Consider the following 21293-nt stretch of genomic DNA (forward strand, 5'->3'; position numbering starts at 1 on the left):
CACTCATGATTTTATATACCTCTATCATATCCCCCCTTAGTCTGCTCTTTTCCAAGCTGAAGAGTCCTAGCCTCTTTAATCTTTCCTCATATGGGACCCTCTCCAAACCCCTAATCATTTTAGTTGCCCTTTGCTGAACTTTTTCTAGCACCAGTACAGAAAATTTTAAAATATCATGTTTGTTTGCAGCCACTCACCATATCTGAGTGTCTCCCTCACTAGACTCACAGTCATGTTCAGCAGGAGAGATGGCAAACTAGAATTTTGCAGACTTCTGCACAAGATAGTTCTCAGGACACATAAGCACTGTCCAAAGCCAACCTCCGGGATTTCTCAAAGGGGAAAGGACCAAGACTGTGTACAATAAAGTCTAAGGGAACGAAGGTCTGTATGTGAATAGCTGCTATCAGAATCTGCTGACAGATCTAAGAGAATCAACACTGACACATAATCTTATCCAGCGATAGGAGGCCTTCAGCCAATGAGGTCAGAGTGTGTCTGTGACATATCCATGCTGAAAGCCTGACTGAAAGCCTGACTGAAAGTTATCAAGGAAATCTGGTCACTTGCAATGATACCAGAATTGCTTTATCACAATCTCTGCAATAATTTTCCTTAAAACAGGAATGTTTGAAACCCAAAGACAATTGGCAAGATTAGCAGCATCAAGTGGGTAACAGCTTGTTTGATGGGAAGATGGTGTATCCACTACCACCATGCTGGAGCATTGGTTCAATGTTCACTCAGATAAAGAGTGTCATCGCTGCTATTTCTCAAAATACTTTATGAGAGATCTCCAAGGAAAACCCAAAGCACTGACCAAGCCTACCTCCAATTATCTTATAGCTAGGGCCCTACCAAATTCACGGCCATGAAAAACGCATCATGGACTGTGAAATCTGGACTCCCCCCATGAATTCTGGCCTTTTGTGTGCTTTTACCTGATACTATACCGATTTCAAAGGGGAGATCAGCATTTCTCAAATTAGGGGTCTTGACCCAAAAGGGAGTTGCAGGGGGGAGTCACAATATTGCCACCCTTACTTCTGTGTGCCTTCAAATCTGGGCAGCTGTTAGCCGGGCACCCAGCTCTGAAGGCAGTGCCCTGCTAGTAGTAGCGCAAAAGTATGGGTGGCAATACCATACCACGCCACCCTTACTTCTACGCTGCTGCCAGCAGCAGCGCTGCCTTCAGAATTAGGCTCCTGGCCAACAGCCACCACTCTCCAGCTGCCCAGCTCTGAAGGCAGCGCCACCACCAGCAGCAGCGCAGAAATAAGGGTAGCAATGCCGCAACCACCCTACAATAACCTTGCAACCCCCTCCCCCCTACAACTCCTTTATGGGTCAGGACTCTTAAAATTACAATATTGTGAAACTTCAGATTTAAATACCTGGAATCATGACATTTATTATTTTTAAAATCCCATGACTGTGAAATTGACCAAAATGGACCATGAATTTTGTAGGGCCCTACTTATAGTTAACATACAGCTGGAGGTGATCTCACTAAAGACTAGATATCAGATCCAGCTGAATATATTATATTGCTTTGGTGCTTGCAGATGCATAACAAAAGTTTTTAGTTTGTGCAAAATACACATACAATATATGAAAAAATTATTAAATTTATTAGATGTGATAAGAATTCATTTTTTATGTCCATAAGCAGGCCATGGACCCCAATACTTCAAAGCCTATATTTTTCTTAGAAATTATATGGTGTTCAGGAGATCAAAACATGTTAAAAGCAAGAGTTTTCAAAAACTCATTTTTAGTACAGTTTTACATGCTGTTTGAATTAAGTTGGAAAGTTCTTTAATAGAATCTGGAATCTGCTTGGTTTTTTCTGCCATTTGTAAAGAATCACCAGTAACAGCGGTGGATATTATAGCCTTCTTTTTATTGTTCCTGCTCAATCACTTGTATGCAACGTTGCCCACCTCACAACAGACCAATCAGAAATGTTTTGGCAGCCACTAGGACTTGTCGTGCAGAAAAATCCAATATGGGCAGGCAGGCAGTGTCAGTCTCTCCCAGTTTCTCTCTCATACAAAAAAACATTATCTAGTTTATGTAAAGGGGCTTTGGTTGTTAAACTCAAGCAGGTATTGATCACTGAATTCTATTAAATAGGTTAGTTCAATCTCACTAACTTTACCTGGTAAGCATGATCTGTGTGTATGAGGTAGAGATTGGTAGGAGCTGAGCGGCTCAGAGGCGTCATCAATTTAGTCTCAGTTTTGGCACATGAAGTTTCAGGACGGTTTGCATCTTGGGTGGGGAAAGGAGGAGATCCTAGCGATGGAGAGACTGGAGAAAGGCTGCTTAAGCCATCCGCTACTGAGTCTGTGTTGAGCCTGATCTCTGTGTAATAAAAATCTTCCTCTCCATCACTGTAGTCAGACTCTCCTACACGTCTAATTCAAGAAAAGACAAAACATATTACTATACTAAGGCAACAGTGTGAATTTCAAGGTTAATTTTTGAAGTCCCAGATTCATAGCAAATAAATTAAATATATGAACATTTAAGCATCAGCTGTGCTTACTTTTATAAAGAAGGATGAGTGTATCATATAAACATTTTACTCATTTACAGGGAAGGACTTGGCAGAAGTCTTGTGTACTCTTTAGAGCAGGGGACTAGGAGTCAGTCTTCTGCATGGCATTCTTGACCCTGACACTGACTCATTTTTTTGACCATGGACCCATCACTTAACTTCTGTGCCTCAGTTTACCCATCAGTAAATTGAGATATTTGCCTTGTGGTAAACAGCTAATGTTGGTAAAGTGCTTCAAGATCCTCACATGAAGTATGGCTATGGAAAATACAGAGTATTCGTCGTACTAGTGGAAGTGATAGCAAAGGTGGGCAGTCACTAGTCTCATTAGTAGTATTTCCACTAGTAAAGAAAGCCACTTCCTCTACCTTGGAATGGGACTTTGACTCTAGAAGGAGATGTGCCTTAGAAATCCCTAAAATGGATTGTGGAGGCATCAGTCATTCATTTGTAGTAAAGGCTCTGAGATTTCAACTTAATGATTAAATCCCTTTGTTGCATATGGAATACACTGTCTCACTGCACCAAATTTACCTCACTTACTCTTAGTGTACAGACTGCGTTTTCAATAAGATTGGAAGTGAGGAGTTTAGGACTTAGAATAGGTAAAATGACTCCTTTTTGAAACCACTGCGTTGGTTACACTCATGCCACATTTCTGGGATGAAGGGCACTGTTAGTTTTGTTTTTTATATGGCAGCTTAAATTCTGATGTAATCACTTGACTCTAGAAGCTGGTCCAGGGTACCTATATCTCCATCTGGCCCTGCTTGTGTGAGCATTGGAGAATCTGAAAATGGGTCAGTACCAAATCTCTTCAAGGAAGGATTGTCCGCTTACCCAAGATGAATGGTCCGGATGTGTTTCTGAATCCCTGCAGCTGTGCTCAGTACCTTTCCACAGTTTTTCCATAGGCATTTGAACATTACCTTCATGGAGTTCTGACAAGTTATAAGAAAAGCAGGTTTAAAAAAATATAGTATTATTCATATGTTCACATGAAAGGTAGGAAAAATTACAGATATACACCGTCACTATATTTTACTCCAACCTAAACCGGGCCATATTCTGCTGTCAGTTACACCAGTGTAAATCCAGAGTACATCAGTGTAATTCTGCTGAATTCAACAGCGCTACTCTGGATTTATACTTGGTGTAACTACAGCAGAAACTGGGATCCCCCTGCAACATTTCCTGGATCATTTTGCAAGAAAACTTAGGGCCAGATTCTACGCCTAATTTAAGGTCTTGCAGCACGCTGACTTCAGTCAAGCTATATGGCATGAAAAAGCAGAATCTGGCTCTTGAACACATGAAGCATAAGTGGCCTGATTTTCAAAGGCACTTAATACCCACAGCTTCCAATGACTTTCATAGGAATGGTGGGTGCTCAGCATCTTGGAAAATAAGGCCACAAATAGTGTTAAGTATAACAAAGAGCCACCTCCCACTAACTTCGCAGAGCCCACATCTACACATACAAGACAGTGTTAAAAAGGCAACAGTCAGCATGGGACTGGATCTCATGAAACCTGCCAATTTTCAACAATTTATTGTCTACCTTGGCCATGGAATAGTCCATTTCTATAGAAACTGTTTTACTGTTCTAGGCACCTCCTCTTCCCCAAATTAGTGAGTTCAGAATATTAAGATAGTCAAGCAACTGCTGATCATTCTTTAGTGCTTTTAACTCCTTCCACTCGGACATAAGTAAGTGATTTGGTGGGGAATGGGTTGAATTTATGGCAAAATGTAAACATTCAACTTTCTTGAGGGGTGGAAGTGGAGTACATGACATTGTCCAAGACGTGACTCCACGAAGCAGAGGTAATTTGACACTAACTTATTAGGCATGCTGTTACTCCTAATTGGTGAAGTTATCAATTGCTCTATTTTCACATTTACACTTTGTGGACTGATAGTGCTAACAAACCAGTAATTAGATCATAAATATTTTTCTACAAAGTGCAAAGTCACAATCAGACAATTACTAGTCAGGGACAGAATGAAAACATAGGAGAAAGTGAATTTGCCATAGGTGAACCCTATGTAACATCATTCATTCCTTAAACAAATTTGATGTTTGTTGTACAGGCCAAAAACTGAAAACACCAAAACAGACCATCAAGTATAAAATGTGTGTGGCAGGTATGTAAAATATGAATAATGAAGCAGTAAGAATGGCAGTTGTAAAACCATCTGCCTAATCACTGCTGAACAATCAGAACAATGACAAGCACAGCTTTAAGTGGGTAGTAAAAACATCACAGCATTTCTTTTTCTCTCTCTGTCCAGCCCCTAACCCCCAAGCCACCTCTGGATTTATTTTAATAACTAACTTTTAATTTATCATAGCAAATGTGTTCTCCATACTGGTTTTTTTATTTAGCAACGGGGAACAGCAACCTCACAAAAGACGTCTCAACAAAGGCAACAGTGATTGTGGGACAGCAAATGAGCAACTCCTGTAGCAAAAATATGAATCCAATCGGGTTTAAAAACCATCATTAAAACTTCATCCTGCCAGTGGTGAGGCAATTATTGCTCTCTGTCTGATCCAGAGAAGAAGTCACCAAGAAAGGATAAATACCTTGTTTTCCTCTTTCTCACACAGAGCTCTTTTTCATCTTGCTATGTAAAATCTATCCTATTGTGTTAGGAGTGAAGAAATCTTGGATTAATGCCATCTCTTTGTTTTCTTCTTCAAGAGAGGCGCTTTGCTTGCTGGCATAGTGATGGGGGAAGGGGAGTTACATACCAAATGAAGGCATTTGGTTTAGTTTAATTTATTTAGTTGTGAGTGGCCACACGAATCCTTCCTTGGCGGAGTAAGGTTGATTTCAGTGAAGTTCCCCTAGGGATGAATTTGGCCCGATGACATTATACAGATTCAGTTTGTCTTCCCGCCCTCCCATCATGTTTGTTCTGAGTGCTTCACCATATTAGGACATCTGATAACTAACAGCATTTTCAGCGAACTAGAAATACAGGGCCGAATCCTGCCCTGTGATGACAAAAAGGGAAAAGGGAGAGGCTGCCTGTTGCAGCCTGTCCCAAAGGGGTCTCTGCAGCGAGCATCTTGCTGCTTCTCTGGGCAGGAGCTATATGTGTCCCCAGCATCTGCTAGCAAACACTTGGTGCTGATCGCAGCATGTGCACTAGCCAGAGAGGTGATGTTAGGGGGGACATACTGCATGGGCTAGCACATACATGGAGTTATGGAGAGTATCTGTCTAGCAGTTGAAACTCCCTGCAGAGTTGTTTGTGTGAACTTTTGTGGGTTTCATCCCCCCCACAGCAGAACAGGCTCCCAGATGTGTAGTGTTGTGGAGCTGCACAGGAGGCTAACCTTTCTCTTCCTAGGGATGGGCTCGTCAAAAAGGAGATTACTGGTTTCAGCTTCATCAATACTATCATCTGGCTGAGAGGGCATTCGAAAGGGTTTGAAGCTATCAGCAGACAGAGGCGGAGATGGGGTGGATGGATTGGACTGATCACTGGGTGCATTCCAGCTCCAGTATCCACTACTGCTGGTACTAGAAGGCACAAATCCTCCTTCTTTCCAAGATCCATTCAGGGATTCTGTAAGAACAGCAATGACAGGAATTAACAAATGTCATAGTTAAAGCTAAGAAGATCTGTTTGCTTTTATCTGGTAACTCAGTTACCATGTTTACCTTAGGCAGAGAAAAGCCAGAGAACTCAGTCTGCAAAGAGGACAGACTGATCTTACTAACATTTGTTTCAGTAAAAAACCCACCTATGATACATGAAGAGGGGGAAGGTAGATCCCTTTTATGGACACCCAGCCAGTCAGTTAGCTATAAAGTCCCCCTTGGTGACAGGATTGGATTTTTTTGTCCCTAAAAGGTTTGTGCATATGCTGTTTAATTGACTAGTGGCAACAGCTAACTTCCCTTTTGTTTTTTTTCCTCAGCTCTTCCCAGGAAGGGGAGTGAAAGGGCTTGAGGGTACCCCACAGGAAGGAATTCCCAAGTGTTCCTTCCTGGGTTCTAAAAAAGGGGCTGGGAGATTTGCACTTGGGAGGTGGCAGCATCTACCCATCCAAGGTCATAGAGAAGCTGTGACCTTGGGAGTTTAATACAAGCCTGGAGTGGCCAGTATTAATTTTTAAAATCCTTGTGGGCCCCCACATTTTGCACTCTAAGTCAATTTGTCAATCAGCCTTGACACCACCTTTCTAGAAAAGAAAAAGCTGAAGCGGGGAGACAAAAAACTATTCTGGAATATAACTATATCTGGAGCTGCCAGATAGCACGGTGATGAGCACTTGATTCAGGACAGCATTGAAGCAGGTGCTTAATTTTGAGTATTCCTAGGACATACTGACTTCAGTGCGATTTAAGCATATGCTTCACTACAATCATAAATAGGAATGTTTTCCCTGAATAGGCCCCAAATTGATCACTAAAATAAATTAGATTAAAAAATCAAATCCCCTCCCATTGACTGGTAGAAACTCTAAATGTGCTATATACATTCCCCAATCTTAAACTTCTGAGTATGCCTAAATCCTTGTTTTGTAATCTCAGACACCTCCTCCCCCAAAAAGAGGCATACACAGCCCCAAAACACTAACCTGTATCTGTAAAAATTCTGTCATCAGCCTACTGTTAAAACACCAAACAAACAAAAGTGCTCCAACATCAACCTCATGGTGTACCAGTGTGTTTATGTATCAGATCTTTGTTTATTTATTTAGATATATGTGCCCTGGGGCAGAAACCTTCCCCCCACCCCCCAATACAGTGCCAAGCACCTCTGCTGGTGCTTAGCAAGTAAATAATAAAATTCAGTATTAAATGCGAGACTGGAATTTTTCCAAATCTGACAGTACTTGCAATTTCCTGTCCCTCACACAAATTCTTCCTTACTTTTTCACTTTTTAACACACAACTCTCATTCTTAGTGGTGGTACAGGCACAAGAATCATTACTTTCACTCATTAACAAAAGCCTCATCCAAACCCCACTGAAGTCAACAGAAATCTTTCCACTGTCTTCCATGGGCTTTGGATCAGGCCCTAAAGCATGAGTAATTATTAAAAATATCCACTGCTCACAACACTGGGTCCAGTCCTGCAAACATTATGCTCATGTATAATTATACTCACTTACGTGCTTAAGTGTTTGCAGGATTGGGATCAGAGTGCAAAACGCAGGCAAGTTAGTGAGCACCACAATTCCTTTTGAAAATGTACAAATAATTAGCTCATTGCTGACAAAGCACAAAATAATACATTAGAACATAATGCAAAACTGTTTCAGTTTGTGGTTACCGCACTTCAGCATTCTTGTGTGTTTCTCCTTTTTTCTATTTTTTGAATGATTTGCACTTTAGTCCCATGACAAAGCCAAGCAGCACATCTGGTATCAACTTGTGAACTTAGCACCATTTAAAAATGCTGTTTGTTCAGAAAAACAAAGGAGGAAACATGCTTTCAAATGTAATTTTCTGACACATCTATGGTGGCGCTTTGTGTTCTCTGGTTTTACAGCTTCCCTTTACCTTGGTGAGATGGAGATTTAATCAAGAAAAAAGTAATATACAAAAGAAAATGACTGAATGAGGTTGACAAGAAGAAGAAAACAAACATAGTGGGCCTGATTGGTATTTACACTAACACATTTGGCAGTGTAAAGGAGCCTTAAAATAGGTATAATTGTAATTTACTTCCACTTTAAGGCCCCTTTACATTGCCAGAGTGGTATAAAGGGGGCTAACTGTAAATGAGAATCAGGCCCAATATTACTGGTTTGTGGGAAAAAGGGCCATATTCTGATCTAGTTTACACAGAGGTAAATCCAGAGCAACTCTACTATAGAGCAGAATTTCACCCACCGTTCTTATAAACATTTGAATCAAAACTTTTAATTTAATCTTTCCACTATTTAGCAAATATTCGAATGGTATATAAAGAAATATCACAGAGCACTCAAAACTGCATGAGAATGAATATCAAACTCAGTTATCCATGACCTTGTACATATTAACAACAATTCAGTAGAACTTATCAACTGGGAAAGCTGATCAATTAAAAGCTACTAGAGAGCATGTGTTGATGCTCTCTTTCTGTTTTTAAATCGTTGGAAGGTGTTCAGATGCTAGGGTTGGGGAGACTATCTAAGTCAAGGTTTCTCAAACAGGGGTCACCGCTTGTGTGAAGAAAGGCCCTGGCAGGGCAGTATGTCCCTCAGCCGCTTCCAGCAGCTCCCTTGGGCCCGGAGCAGTGATCCACGGCCAGCGGGAGCCCATGATCGGCTGGACCTGCGGACGGGGCAACTAAACATACCGGCCTGGCCTGCCAGGGGCTTTCCCTACACAAGTGGCGACCCCTGTTTGAGAAACCCTGATCTAAGTATCTAGATACACAGATTCCCAGACAGTGGGCATGTTATACTGAATGAAGGAAATTAACATTTTTATGAAAGATGAAGAATTGGCTTCAAAAGCAAGGGTTTCTCAAACATTTTCAAAGTGTGGACTCCATCTTAACAGAAAGATTGCTTTGTGGCTCACTCCCACCTCCTCCACTGATTCATGATCAGTTAATATCCTTGCTACAACTACTGCAATTGTTTACAGTAGGAGAGTATTTAGTACATAGTTAGCAGCTGGAAGTGAGGAGGAAGAGCCAGCACACATGACCGGCTAGTTCTCCATGGACCTCTAACAAGCGCATCACCACATCAGGATCTCTGCCACATAATATTATAGATTTTTAAACCTTTACAAGCCCTCTCAAACTATCAGTGACATTTTCTTATCAATTTCATTATCAGATGTTGAAAATACCAATTGCTTATCAGATTTGAGAATTGTTTTATACTTATGTTGTGTTCATGTAATCAAGTGTCTTATGGGTAGGGCCCTACCAAATTCATGGCCATGAAAAACATGTCACGGACGGTGAAATCTGGTCTCCTTCCAGAAAATCTGGTCTTTTGTGTGCTTTTACCCTATACTATACAGATTTTATGGTGGTGACCAGCGTTTCTCAAATTGGGGGTCCTGATCCAAAAGGGATTTTCAGGGGGGACACAAGGGTATTTTAGGGGAGTCATGGTATTGCCACGCTTAGTTCTGCGCTGCCTTCAGAGCTGGGTGGCTGGAGAGCGGCAGCTGTTGGCCAGGAATCCAGCTCTGCAGGCAGCAGCGAAGTAGTAAGGGTGGCAATACCATACCATGACATCCTTACTTCTGCGCTGCTGCTGGTGGCAGCTCTGCCTTCAGAGCTGGCCCAGCAGCTGCCACTCTCCAGCCGCCCAGCTCTGAAGGCAGCACTATTGCCAGCAACAGCACAGAAATAAGGGTGGCAGAACTGCAACCCTCCCTATAATAACTTTGTGCCCCCCCCCAACTCCTTTTTGGGTCAGGACCGTACAATTACAACAATATGAAATTTCAGACAAATATCTGAAATCATGAAATTTATGATTTTTAAAATCCTATGACCATGAAATTGTCCAAAATGGACTGTGAATTTGGTAGGGCACTATTCATGAGTTTGGTTGCAATGTTGTCTGAGAGAAATTATCCTGGAAACAAGTGCACAGGATGGGAACTAAGGCCCCGATTTTTCAATCTTTTCAGCCTTGAAGTTGTAATCAGGTCTCCAGGAGGAGGGAGGAGTCACAATTACTCTGCCTTCTCATATTGCTAAATGGGAAATAGGAACCTGGATATATTCTGACTGGGGAGGATGTGGGTGGGTGGGGACAGTATGGAAAAGGCTGAGAATCACTGCCATATTGACTTCATGTGTAAATTCTCCAGATTATCAGATTATTTTATACAAACATTTCAGGATGGTCAGAAGATCCACCACTTTACGGACCCTCCTCTGGTCTTTCTTCCCATTCAGGGGTTGAGCTAGGGTTACAGATGCTAGATCAGCTCCACTGCCACTCAGAAGCCATATTCTCATGTATGGGCTTTTCTCCAATAGCATAGAGATCTCTACTAGGTCAAGGCCCAACTGTGCAGTATAAGCACAGAGTAAATCACAGTCCCCTCCAGAGGTGGATTCTGCTCCTCCTTACTTATCTGAACTCTCTCACTAGTCCTCAAGCTTGCCTCTAGCTCCCCTAGTGGGTAATTACAATGGGTACAACAGGACAACTGGGCAGCTATTCTTCTTTTCCAGTTGAATTACTACTACTGGGGCAGATAAGGATACTTTATCCCTACCATATTTATTCAGATGTGTTATGTGCCTGCCACAAAACGGAAAGTAACTTTCAGATTCTCAGTATAATGTATTACTACCACTTCTTACAATCCCCAAAAGTATTATGTTGTAAGTTTACCATTGGGCCGTACAGGAGGGCTGTGAACCAAAGGGCTGGTGGATAAACTGGTTAGTACCATAGCTGCTGTCACTTTATCCATGTCCAGTTCTTCTGAAGATTTTCTGAAACACAGTGAAAGGAAGGCAGAAAAATCTCAGTAAACGACTCTTTCAGCAGTTTAATGGTAGGCCTAGTCCTAGGGTTGCCAACTTTCTAATTGCACAAAACCAAACACCCTAGCCACGCCCCTTTCCCAAGGCCCCACCCTGCCCCTTCCCCGAGGCCCTGCCCCCCACTCACTACATTCCCCCCCTCTCAGTGGCTTGCTCTCCCCCAGGGTCACTCACTTTCACTGAGTTGGGGCAGGGGTTGGGGTGTGGGAAGGAGTGTGGGCTCTGGGGTGGGGCTGGGAATGAGGGGTCTGAGGTCCAGGAGGGGGTTTCGGGTTGGGGGGACCTCAGGGGTTTTGGGTGCAGTTGGGGGCTCCAGCCAAGGGATTTGGAGGGTGGGAGGGGGATGCGGGTTGAGGCAGGGGGTTAGGGTGCAGAAGGGGGTATGGGATCTGGGTGCAGGCTCTGGGCTGGGGCTGAGGGGTTCAGGGTGTGTGAGTGGGCTCTGGGCTGGGGCAGGGTGTTGGGGATGCATGTGTGTGAGAGGGCTCCAGTTGGGGGTGTAGGCTCTGGGGTGTGGCTGGGGATCAGGGATTTGGGGTGCAGGAAGGACTCCAGGTTTTGGGGGGCGGTTCAGGGCTGGGGCAGGGGCATGGGTTTACCTTGGGTGGCTCCCAGTCAGTGGCACAGTGGGGCTAAGGCAGGCGCCCTGCCTGTCCTGACTTCGCCACAGTTCCTGGCCAATGGGAGTGCAGAGCCAGTGCTTGGGGTGGGGGTAGCACGTGGAGCCCTGTGCATCCCCCCCCCCCCCCCCGCCTATGATACAACCTGCTGGCTGCTTCCGAGGAACAGCACAGTGCCACAATAGGTAGGAACTAGCCTGCATTAGACCCGCAGCACCGTCAACCAGACTTTTAACGGCCTGGTCGCTGGTGCTGACTGGAGCTACTAAGGTCCTTTTTCAACTGGGCATTCCGGTCAAAAACTGGACACCTGGCAACCCTACCTAGTCCACAGGACACTGGAAGATGGCAACAAAACTACTCAAGGAGAGAATCAGAAAAGAACCAGATCTGAAAGTTTGTGTCAATCACCTACTATATACTAAAGTTGACTACTTTTAGCAAATCAAAGGGAAAAATACTGAAAATGAAAAAGGGTTTGCATGAAAGATGTTGTGAACCTCTCTGTCTCTTTGTTACCGCAGTGAGGCCTCATCATTTCAACTACTCATGTGCTTAAGTGCTTTTCTGGATTGAGGCCTTAAGAAACAAAAGTAGGGCAGGTAAAATAAACAGCACTCTCAGCAGAGTAATAGGAAACCTGGAAGCACTCTTTAATTTCAAGCTAAAATTAAGTGGGACAGATTTTATTTTATTTTAGTTACTTCTGCTTAATTGTATTAAGTACACACACTCTCTCTCTCTCTTTCACTTTATCATCACTTGGCCATTAGCTTAAAAGATCGGTTAGGTTACAGACCAGACCCACCAAGCAACCACCTGCTTTAAGATAAAAAAAAAAAATCTTTGAAAATCTGAAAGATTCAGCCCTAGAACGATCTGCAGTACAAGGGTCCACAGGGGACGGTAAGTCTACCAGGACAGGGATTGTGACAGCTAACTAAGGGGCCTGGAGTGGACTAGCATCTTCCCAAAAGTGGGCAAAGCCTGCTGTGGCAAGGAGAGTGAGGACAGCTGATTCTCAGAGAGTTTCCTATATAGCCTGAACTTCAATTTAAAGCTACCCATCTGCCTGGCAGAACTTCTGAGTAAGCAGCAGTGCAAAAACTGCCTGGGGCACAGTGTCTCCTGCTGGTTAAGACAGGCACATTAGCAGGGATGAATCAAGCCTCTAGAATAGATATATATTCAAGGCAGAGCTCTTGTTCCATTTTTGTGGCTGTAAAAGTGGCTCTCTTTATATTACAGTATACTTCAAATAGCACTTCCGTTTACATTCTGCCAAATACTCCAAGAGACAATCAGGAAAATGTAAATGTATTGGAAACAAATTTCTGAAAATAGACTGCACCAAAACAAAACTACTGAACATCACTACCTGTGAATTCAGCTGTCACAGAGGAACTCTATCAAAAAGCAAAGAGAGAAACGTCACGTCTACGTGAGAGAACCCCCAAAATTCACATTAATGAACCAATAATGCCAATGACTGGATTTTGCAAATCAGTCAGCAAGTGCACACACAATAAAACACAAGGTTCATGAATCACAGAATACACTTTGATAATTGAATTTGACAACTATAGATAAATTCCTATTATTATACTTCATGGCCCATTAGTACATTTACTGGCCATTAATTTTTAAAATAATGAATTCCTGGTAATCATTTTTAAAATAATGAGTTCAGTACAAGGCTTTGTTATTACATTTTTGCTGGGCAGTTGGGAGAGACTACTAATTTTGTGTATGAATTTGGAAGTATGCAGGTCAGCGGGGTTCTACCGCATATTTAAAAACAGAACAACTCTCTTGGTGTTTTGGATTAGCCACTTGTTGGTCAATCATTATAAAGTAATTTCATCCTGCATATGGGGCACTGTTTTATGAAATACAGGATTTAACTCACTTAATTTGTATTCCTCTCTTCCCTCTCCCTGCCCTCGTTTGTGTTTGCTTTCTGTTGCTATTCTAGCAAATGAGTTTGTTGACAGGCATGTTCATCTTAAGTGTATACTTTATACTAGTGACTTTGCAGAAAGGGAATGGGAAAACATTTGGTTGGGCCATTCACTACAAGGCCCAAGATTTATTGTGCAATCTGATTACTTCTGTGTCAACAGAGGATGGGAGGAAATTCTAGCCCAACAGAGGAAATGCACCAGGAACAGATGCAGGCCTTTGGGGAACAAGTTGGAGGGCAATGGATAGCAGGAAGGGAAAAATCTGATGTTCCCTGACCAGGGTTGTCATATTTAAAAAGGGTTAATGGGATGAGCCAGGCAATTATAGGCCTGTCAGGCTGACACTGATTGCAGCAAAGATAGTGGAACAGCTGATATAAGATTCGATTAATACAGAATTAAAGGATGGCAATATAATTAATGCCAATCAACATAGATTTATGGAAAATAGATCCTTTCAGACTAACTTGATTTCCTTCTTTATTGAGATCACAAACTTGGCTGATAAAGGTAATAGTGTTGATGTATTATACTTAGACTTCTGTAAGGTGTTTGACTTGGTACTGCACAACATTTTGATTAAAAACCTTTAATGCTATTCAGTTAACATGGCACACATTAAATGGATTAAAAACTGGCTGATAGGTATCAAAATAGAATTGTAAACAGGGAATCATCATCAAGTGGGTCTGTTTCAAGTGGGTCTGCAGGGACTGGTTCTTGGCCCTACACCATCTTAAATTTTTATCAATGACCTGGAAGAAAACATAAATTCATCACTGACAAAGTTTGCAGATGACACAAACATTGGAGGAGTGGTAAATAATGAAGAGTACATGTCACTAATATAGAGTGATCTAGATCGCTTGCTAAGACGGGTGCAAACAAACAGTGTTTTAATATGGATACATCTAAATATTTATCTCTGTGAATAAAGAATGTAGGTCATACTTAAGATAGGGATTGTACCTGGGAAGCAGTGACTCTGAAAAAGATTTGGGGGTCATGGTGGACAACCAGCCGAACATGAACTCTGTATGTACTGCTGTGGCCAAAAGGGATGCATAAACAAGGGAATCTTGAGTGGAATAGAGTTGGTATTTAACAATGGTGTGACCACTGCTGGAATACTGTCCAGTGCCGGTGCTCACAATTCAAGAGGACGTTGATAAATTGGAAAGGATTCAGAGAAGAGCCATGAGAATGATTAAACGATTAGACTCAAGGAACTCAATCTATTTATTTTAACAAAGAAAAGGTTAAGGGGTGATCTGATTACAGTCTATAAGTACCATGTCACATGTGTGTGACTCTTACTACCTTTTTATTCACCCCTACACACTATTGTAATAATCTTCGTACAAAATATATCTTGTGAGGTATCTTTTCAATACTAATAGCTCACTGATTAATAATACTCTTGTATGATGTATCTATGCAGTATTAAGAGAGTTATGGATATATGCTGGTGTTATGACTAAAATTTGTTTAAAGCCAGGTACGTTGAGGGAACTGGTAAACAGGTCTTCCCTAGACAAAAGAATGTATTTGCTTCTCTGACCAGCCTGGTCATCAGGCAGCAACAAAGAAGGTATATTTACATATAAGCAGTAAAATAGGGCCATCGAACTAACAAGAGGAGGAGATTGCAGGAAAAAGAACAATTTTCATTTTAGCAAACACCAGCAAGGGAAGAAAGAGTATCCAGAGTCCATGTCACCTTCGTCGCAGCTTGAATAAAGTTTATTTTGGGAGGTAACCCTCAGAAGAATCCACTTCACAGGTTCACTGGTCTATAAAGAGAGAGCGGCTGAAACTCAAATGATAAGCAATTGAATCAACACTGTATATAATATTACTATATTATAAAAGTGTATAAAGTGAGGTCTTTTCTGAAAGCTAACAACATACTGATGATTAATATAATTGTGAAATGCATGTATTATCACTATATGAGGAACTATGGATACTTAATGATATTATGCTTTAAAGTCTGTATCCAAACAGGGAGAACAAGTTCCCTGCCAGACAGGAGAGAAAGTAGCTATTTACCTCACTCCTATGAAAATGAAGCATGATGGAATCAAAACAAAGGAAGCCCAATTTACATACAGAGGGATTGGAAGCCCACAGAAAGGGAAGAACAGCATGAGGTCATCCTCCCTCTTGAAACAAAGACACTCTGGAATTTTGGAAGATAAGCATGGACAGAAGCCATCTTTGGCATCCATCACTAGACAGCCCAAGAGAACAAAGCTCTTGCAAACAGAAAAAGATGGGTCTTTCAACGAAGGGGGCGGGGTTGAAGTCTCTGGAAACTAAACACAAGTAAGAAACCTTCTTAGGCAAAGATATTTCACTTACGAAGACAAGGGAAGCAGCTTCTTGTACTTACATGGAAAGTCTTGACTGAGGTAAAGTCAGCCATGACTGCAAAAAAGATCGGTGAGAGAAACCATCGTGTACAAAGCCTGTACCTTGCAAGACTAAGTTTTAGACTTTTAGATGTGTGTTTTCACTTATATTTGCTTGGAACCCTTTCTAACTGTATTCCTTCTACTTGGCACCACCGAACCTATGACTATTGTCAATAAATCTGTTTTATATTTTACTATAAACCAACTCTGTGCTGTGTTTGAGGGGAAGAGTGTATTTACCCCAGTAAAGTTAATAAGCTGTGATGTACTCTTGTGTCTTCAAATGAACAAAATAACCTTATTTTTCTCCAAACTGTCCAGGAGAGGCCTGGACATTGAACACAGTTTTGGAAAAATTTGGGACTGGGTGTGTTAGGGTCACCTTGCTGGTTGTAACCAAGGTTGGTGGAAGCCAGAGTGGGACTGTAGACAGAGCTGCTGAACCAGGACGGTCTAGAACGCAGACACTCAAGTTGTGACTTACATGCTACTAGGCTGGTTGAGATCATCCAAGGTTGAAGCTATAGCAGCAAAGCATTGTACAGCACCCAGGCTTACAAAGCAAGTGGTGCCACAACTCCTTACTAGTCTACACTGCACCCCAGAACTGTTACAATGGGGAACAAATTTTTGATAACAGGCTCTTCAATCTAGCAATAACATGATCAAATGGCTGGAAGTTAAAGCTAGACAAATTCAGACTGAAAATAAGGTGTAAAATTTTAACAGCAAGGGTAAGTAACCATTTGAACAATTTACCAAGGGTCATGGTTGTTTTCTCCATCACTGCCAACTTTTAAATCAAGATTGGATGTTTTTCTAAAACACATGCTCTAGGAATTATATTGGGGAAGTTCTATGGCCTGTGTTATATAAGAGGTCAGACTAGATGATCACAATGGTCTCTTCTGGCCTTGGAATCTATGAATTTATGAAAAGAGAAGTCATCCTGCATCTTCAGGATGTGTTATCATTCCCTTGCGCCTGGTTAACGTACAGGAGCTTGTTCAATAAAGAAGGAGCAATACGAATATCACGCTGCCTCAATATCTCTTCCATATGATGCTGGCATTCAAAGTATTTTTCAGGAAATCTTCCTTGACCTTCCAGAATAATCCTTTGAGCAGTGACTAATCTAACAGAAATGCATCTTGATGATGCCTTAGCTTTTATAGAACTCTTTTCATCCATCAGTATATCTCAAAGCACTTTGCAAAGGAGGACAGTATCATCTTCCCCTGTTTTTTAAAGGGATTTGTTTCTTTCCCAAAGCCTGAGACAAAATACAGACAAAAGGTTCAAAATGTAGACTGTTTCTAATTACGCCTCCAATTATAGCTCACTCTTTGAGACAAATTAATTTTAGCATTCCCAAAACATGTCTTAAAGCAGTGGTTCTCAAAGCCGGTCCACCGCTTGTTCAGGGAAATCCCCTGGTGCGCTGGGCTGGTTTGTTTACCTGCCACGTCTGCAGGAAACTGGTTTGTTTACCTGCCACGTCTGCGGGTTCAGCTGATTCCGGCTCCCACGGGCCACCGTTTGCTGCTCCAGACCAATGGGGCTGTGGGAAGCGGCGCAGGCCGAGGGATGGGCTGGCCGCCCTTCTCGCAGCCCCATTGGCCTGGAGCAGTGCACCACAATAAGTGGGAGCTGTGATTGGACAAACCTGTGGACGCGGCAAGTAAACAAACCAGCCTGGCCCGCCAGGGGCTTTTCCTGAACAAGCGACGGACCGGCTTTGAGAACCACTGTCTTAAAGTACTGTATGTAGCCACTGAGATAACATCTACACAGAACAGCATCTACCACTTAATTTTTAGTAAAATTTAACCTATATAAATTTTCCCTTATATAATTCTAAAATAATATTCAGTTGTTTTCTTCTCCCAAGATCCTTCAACTATTGAAAGTTTCAAAGAAGAGTTAAAAACTTCTAATAAAATAGATACTTTTACAATATATATATTTTTAATGTTGCATGTCTATAGTCCAGAAACTGCCAACAAATCAAATGGCCAATGGCCAGCTTCATGGGACTACTCACATGAGCAAGAAGACTAGGACTGGACCCTCAGAAATGATTCAGTCAGTTTCAAAACTGACTCCAAGGGTTGTGGACTATTTTTAGCATGTAAGTGTTTTATCAGTCTGAGCCAACACATACTACTCTTTAGCTTCAAAAAATGTGGGTATCAAAAATAAGCCACAGTTTCTAAACATAGTAACCGTATGATAGCCAAGGTATTTGGGTTGGTTACAGATTATGGGTGAGATTTTGTCAACCTTATTCACATAATGTAGTACCTAACTCTTTAAATAGCCCAACTGAAATCAATGGATTATTGAAAAAAAATTGCAGTATTCATTTTAAGTAAGGGGTGAATGGTATTTGGCCCTACAGAATTAATATAGTGGTTAATGGGTTGTAGATACTAGGTTCATAGGAACGTAAGTATTGCCACACTGGATCAGACCTCTGGTCCATCTAATCCATATTCAAGTCTCTGACAGTGGCCATTGCCAGATACTTCAGAGGAAGGTACAAGAATCCCCAATAGGTAGAATCATAGGGTTAAAAAAGACCACAAGGGTCATCTAGTCTAATCCCTGATAGATGTGTGGAATAATCTCCCTCAATGACTATCTCATCCTAATCCCTAATAGTTGGAGATTGGTTTAATCCCTGAAAAGATATATTTATATATAGGCTGCTAGGTAAGAGATTGAGATCCAGGACCTCCACGGTAGCATTCTCTGAAATGCTTTCAGTTCCACACACAAGGCCAGTTAGACAGGCAGAACTGCAGGGTCTCAATGCGTGGATGAGACGATGGTGTAGGGAGGAGGGGTTTAGATTTATTAGGAACTGGGGAACCTTTTGGGAAAGGGGGAGCCTATACAGGAAGGATGGGCTCCATCTAAACCAAAATGGAACCAGATTGCTGGTACTTAAAATTAAAAAGGTCATAGAGCAGTTTTTAAACTAAGGGCTGGGGGAAAGTCGACACCCCTGTAGCAGAGGAACATGGTTCAGACAGAGACATCCCTTAGAGGAGGATCTATTAATAGAGAATCTCTATGTCCTAGTAAGGAGGAGAGGATGGAAGATAAAATATGAGTAGGGTTGGATTAGAAACAGTCAAATGAAAAAGTCCCATTCAATTACATCACAAAATGGAAGACAGCTGAAAAGTGACAATTTTTTAAATTGCTTATACACAAAAGCTAAAAGTCTAAATAATAAGATGGGTGAACTAGAGTGCCCCATATTTAATGAGGATATTGATATAATAGGCATCATAGAAACTTGGTGGAATGAGGATAATCAATGGGACACAGTAATATCAGGGTACAAAATATATTGGAAGAACAGAACAGGTCATGCTGGTGGGGGAGTGGCACTATATGTGAAAGAAAGCATAGAGTCAAATGAAGTAAAAATCTTAAATCAATCAAACTGTACCACAGAACCTCTATGGATAGTAATTCCATGCTTGAACCATAAGAACATAGAAGTAGAGATATACTACCGACCACCTGACCAGGATGGTGATAGTGACTGTGAAATGCTCAGGGAGATTAGAGAGGCTATAAAAATAAAAAAACTCAATAATATTGGGGGATTTCAACTATTCCCATATTCACTGGGTATGTCACCTCATGATGGGATGCAGAGACGAAGTTTATTGACACCTTAAATGACTGTTTCTTGGAGCAGCTAGTCCTGGAACCCACAAGGGGAGAGGCAATTCTTGATGTAGTCCTAAATGGAGCACAGGATTTGGTACAAGAGATGAATATAGCTGAACCACTTGGTAATAGTGACAATAATATACTTAGATTTAATATCCCTGTGGTGGGAAAAACACCACAGCAGCCCAACACAGCAGCATTTAATTTCAGAAAGGGGGACTACACAAAAATGAGGAAGTTAATTAAACAGACATTAAAAGGTTCAGTGCCAGAAGTGAAATCTCTGCAAGCTGCGCGGAAACTTTTAAAAGACACCATAATATAGGCTCAACTTAAATGTACACCCCAAATTGCCACCACGGCTAAACAACAAAGTAAAAGAACCAGTGAAAGGCAAAAAAAAAGGCATCCTTTAAAAAGTGGAAGTTAAATTCTATTGAGGAAAATAGAAAGGAGCATAAACTCTGGAAATGAAATGTAAAAATATAATTAGGAAGGCCAAGAAAGAATTTGAAGAACAGCTAGCTAAAGACAAAAAGCAACAGCAACATTTTTTTTAAATACATCAGAAGCAGGAAGCCTGCTAAACAACTGAGGAATTGTCCCAGACTGAGGTGTCATGAAAGGAGGTTTTGGACAAATTGATAAATTAAACAGTAATAAGTCAGCGGACCAGATTTCACCCCAGAGTTCTGAAGGAACTCAAATGTGAAATTGCTGAACTATTAACTGTGGTATGTAACCTATCATTTAAATCAGCTTCTGTACCAGATGACTTGAGGATAGCTAACGTGACACAAATTTTTAAAAAAGGCTGCAGAGGTGATCCTGACAATTACAGGCCAGTAAGTCTAACTTCAGTGCCAGGCAAACTGGTTGAAACTATAATAAAGGACAGAATTGTCAGACATATAGATGAACGTGATTTGTTGGGGAAGAGTCAACAGGGTTTGTGTAAGGGGAAATCATCTCTCACCAATCTACTAGAATTCTTTGAGGGGGTCAACAAGCATGTGGACAAGAGTGATCCAGTGGATATAGTGTACCTAGATTTTCAGAAAGCCTTTGACAAGGTCCCTCACCAAAGACTCTTAAGCAAAGTAAGCTGTCACGGGATAAGAGGGAAGGTCCTTTCATGGATCGGTAACCTATTAAAAGATAGGAAACAAAGGGTAGGAATAAATGGTCAGTTTTCAGAATGGAGAGAGATAAATAGTGGTGCCTCCAGGAGACTTACTGGGACCAGTCCTATTCAACATATTCATTAATGATCTGGAAAAAGGGGTAAACAGTGAAGTGGTAAAATTTGCAGATGATACAAAACTACTCAAGACAGTTAAGTCCAAAACAGACTGCAAAGAGTTACAAAGGGATCTCACAAAACTAGGCGACTGGGCTACAAAATGGCAGATGAAATTCAATACTGATAAATGTAAAGTAATGCACATTGGAAAACATAATTCCAACTATACATCCACTCATTGTACAGTGGCAGTCAAAAGAGCTAACAGACTGTTGGGAATCATTAGGAAAGAAATAGATAATAAGACA

The 21293-nt window shown here is 41.5% G+C and overlaps 1 protein-coding gene across 2 annotated transcripts in view; it reads right to left on the reverse strand.

Moving 5' to 3' along the window:
- The window catches only part of ZNF704 (zinc finger protein 704), a 162111-nt gene that overhangs the window by 20431 nt on the left and 120387 nt on the right, over positions 1 to 21293 (reverse strand). For both annotated transcript variants that reach the window (XR_004371787.2, XM_075063086.1), the window contains exons 3-6: positions 10894 to 10997; positions 5913 to 6145; positions 3404 to 3504; positions 2162 to 2420 (exon numbers count right to left, since the gene is read on the reverse strand). Coding sequence is in view for 1 of the 2 variants with exons in the window: in XM_075063086.1 (XP_074919187.1) it covers positions 2162 to 2420; positions 3404 to 3504; positions 5913 to 6145; positions 10894 to 10997 (697 nt within the window). In the remaining variant the exon portion in view is untranslated. The remainder of the gene's footprint in view (positions 1 to 2161; positions 2421 to 3403; positions 3505 to 5912; positions 6146 to 10893; positions 10998 to 21293) is intronic.

This window comes from Chelonoidis abingdonii, chromosome 2 (genome assembly GCF_003597395.2).
Source record: "Chelonoidis abingdonii isolate Lonesome George chromosome 2, CheloAbing_2.0, whole genome shotgun sequence".
Taxonomy (NCBI): Eukaryota; Metazoa; Chordata; order Testudines; family Testudinidae; genus Chelonoidis; species Chelonoidis abingdonii.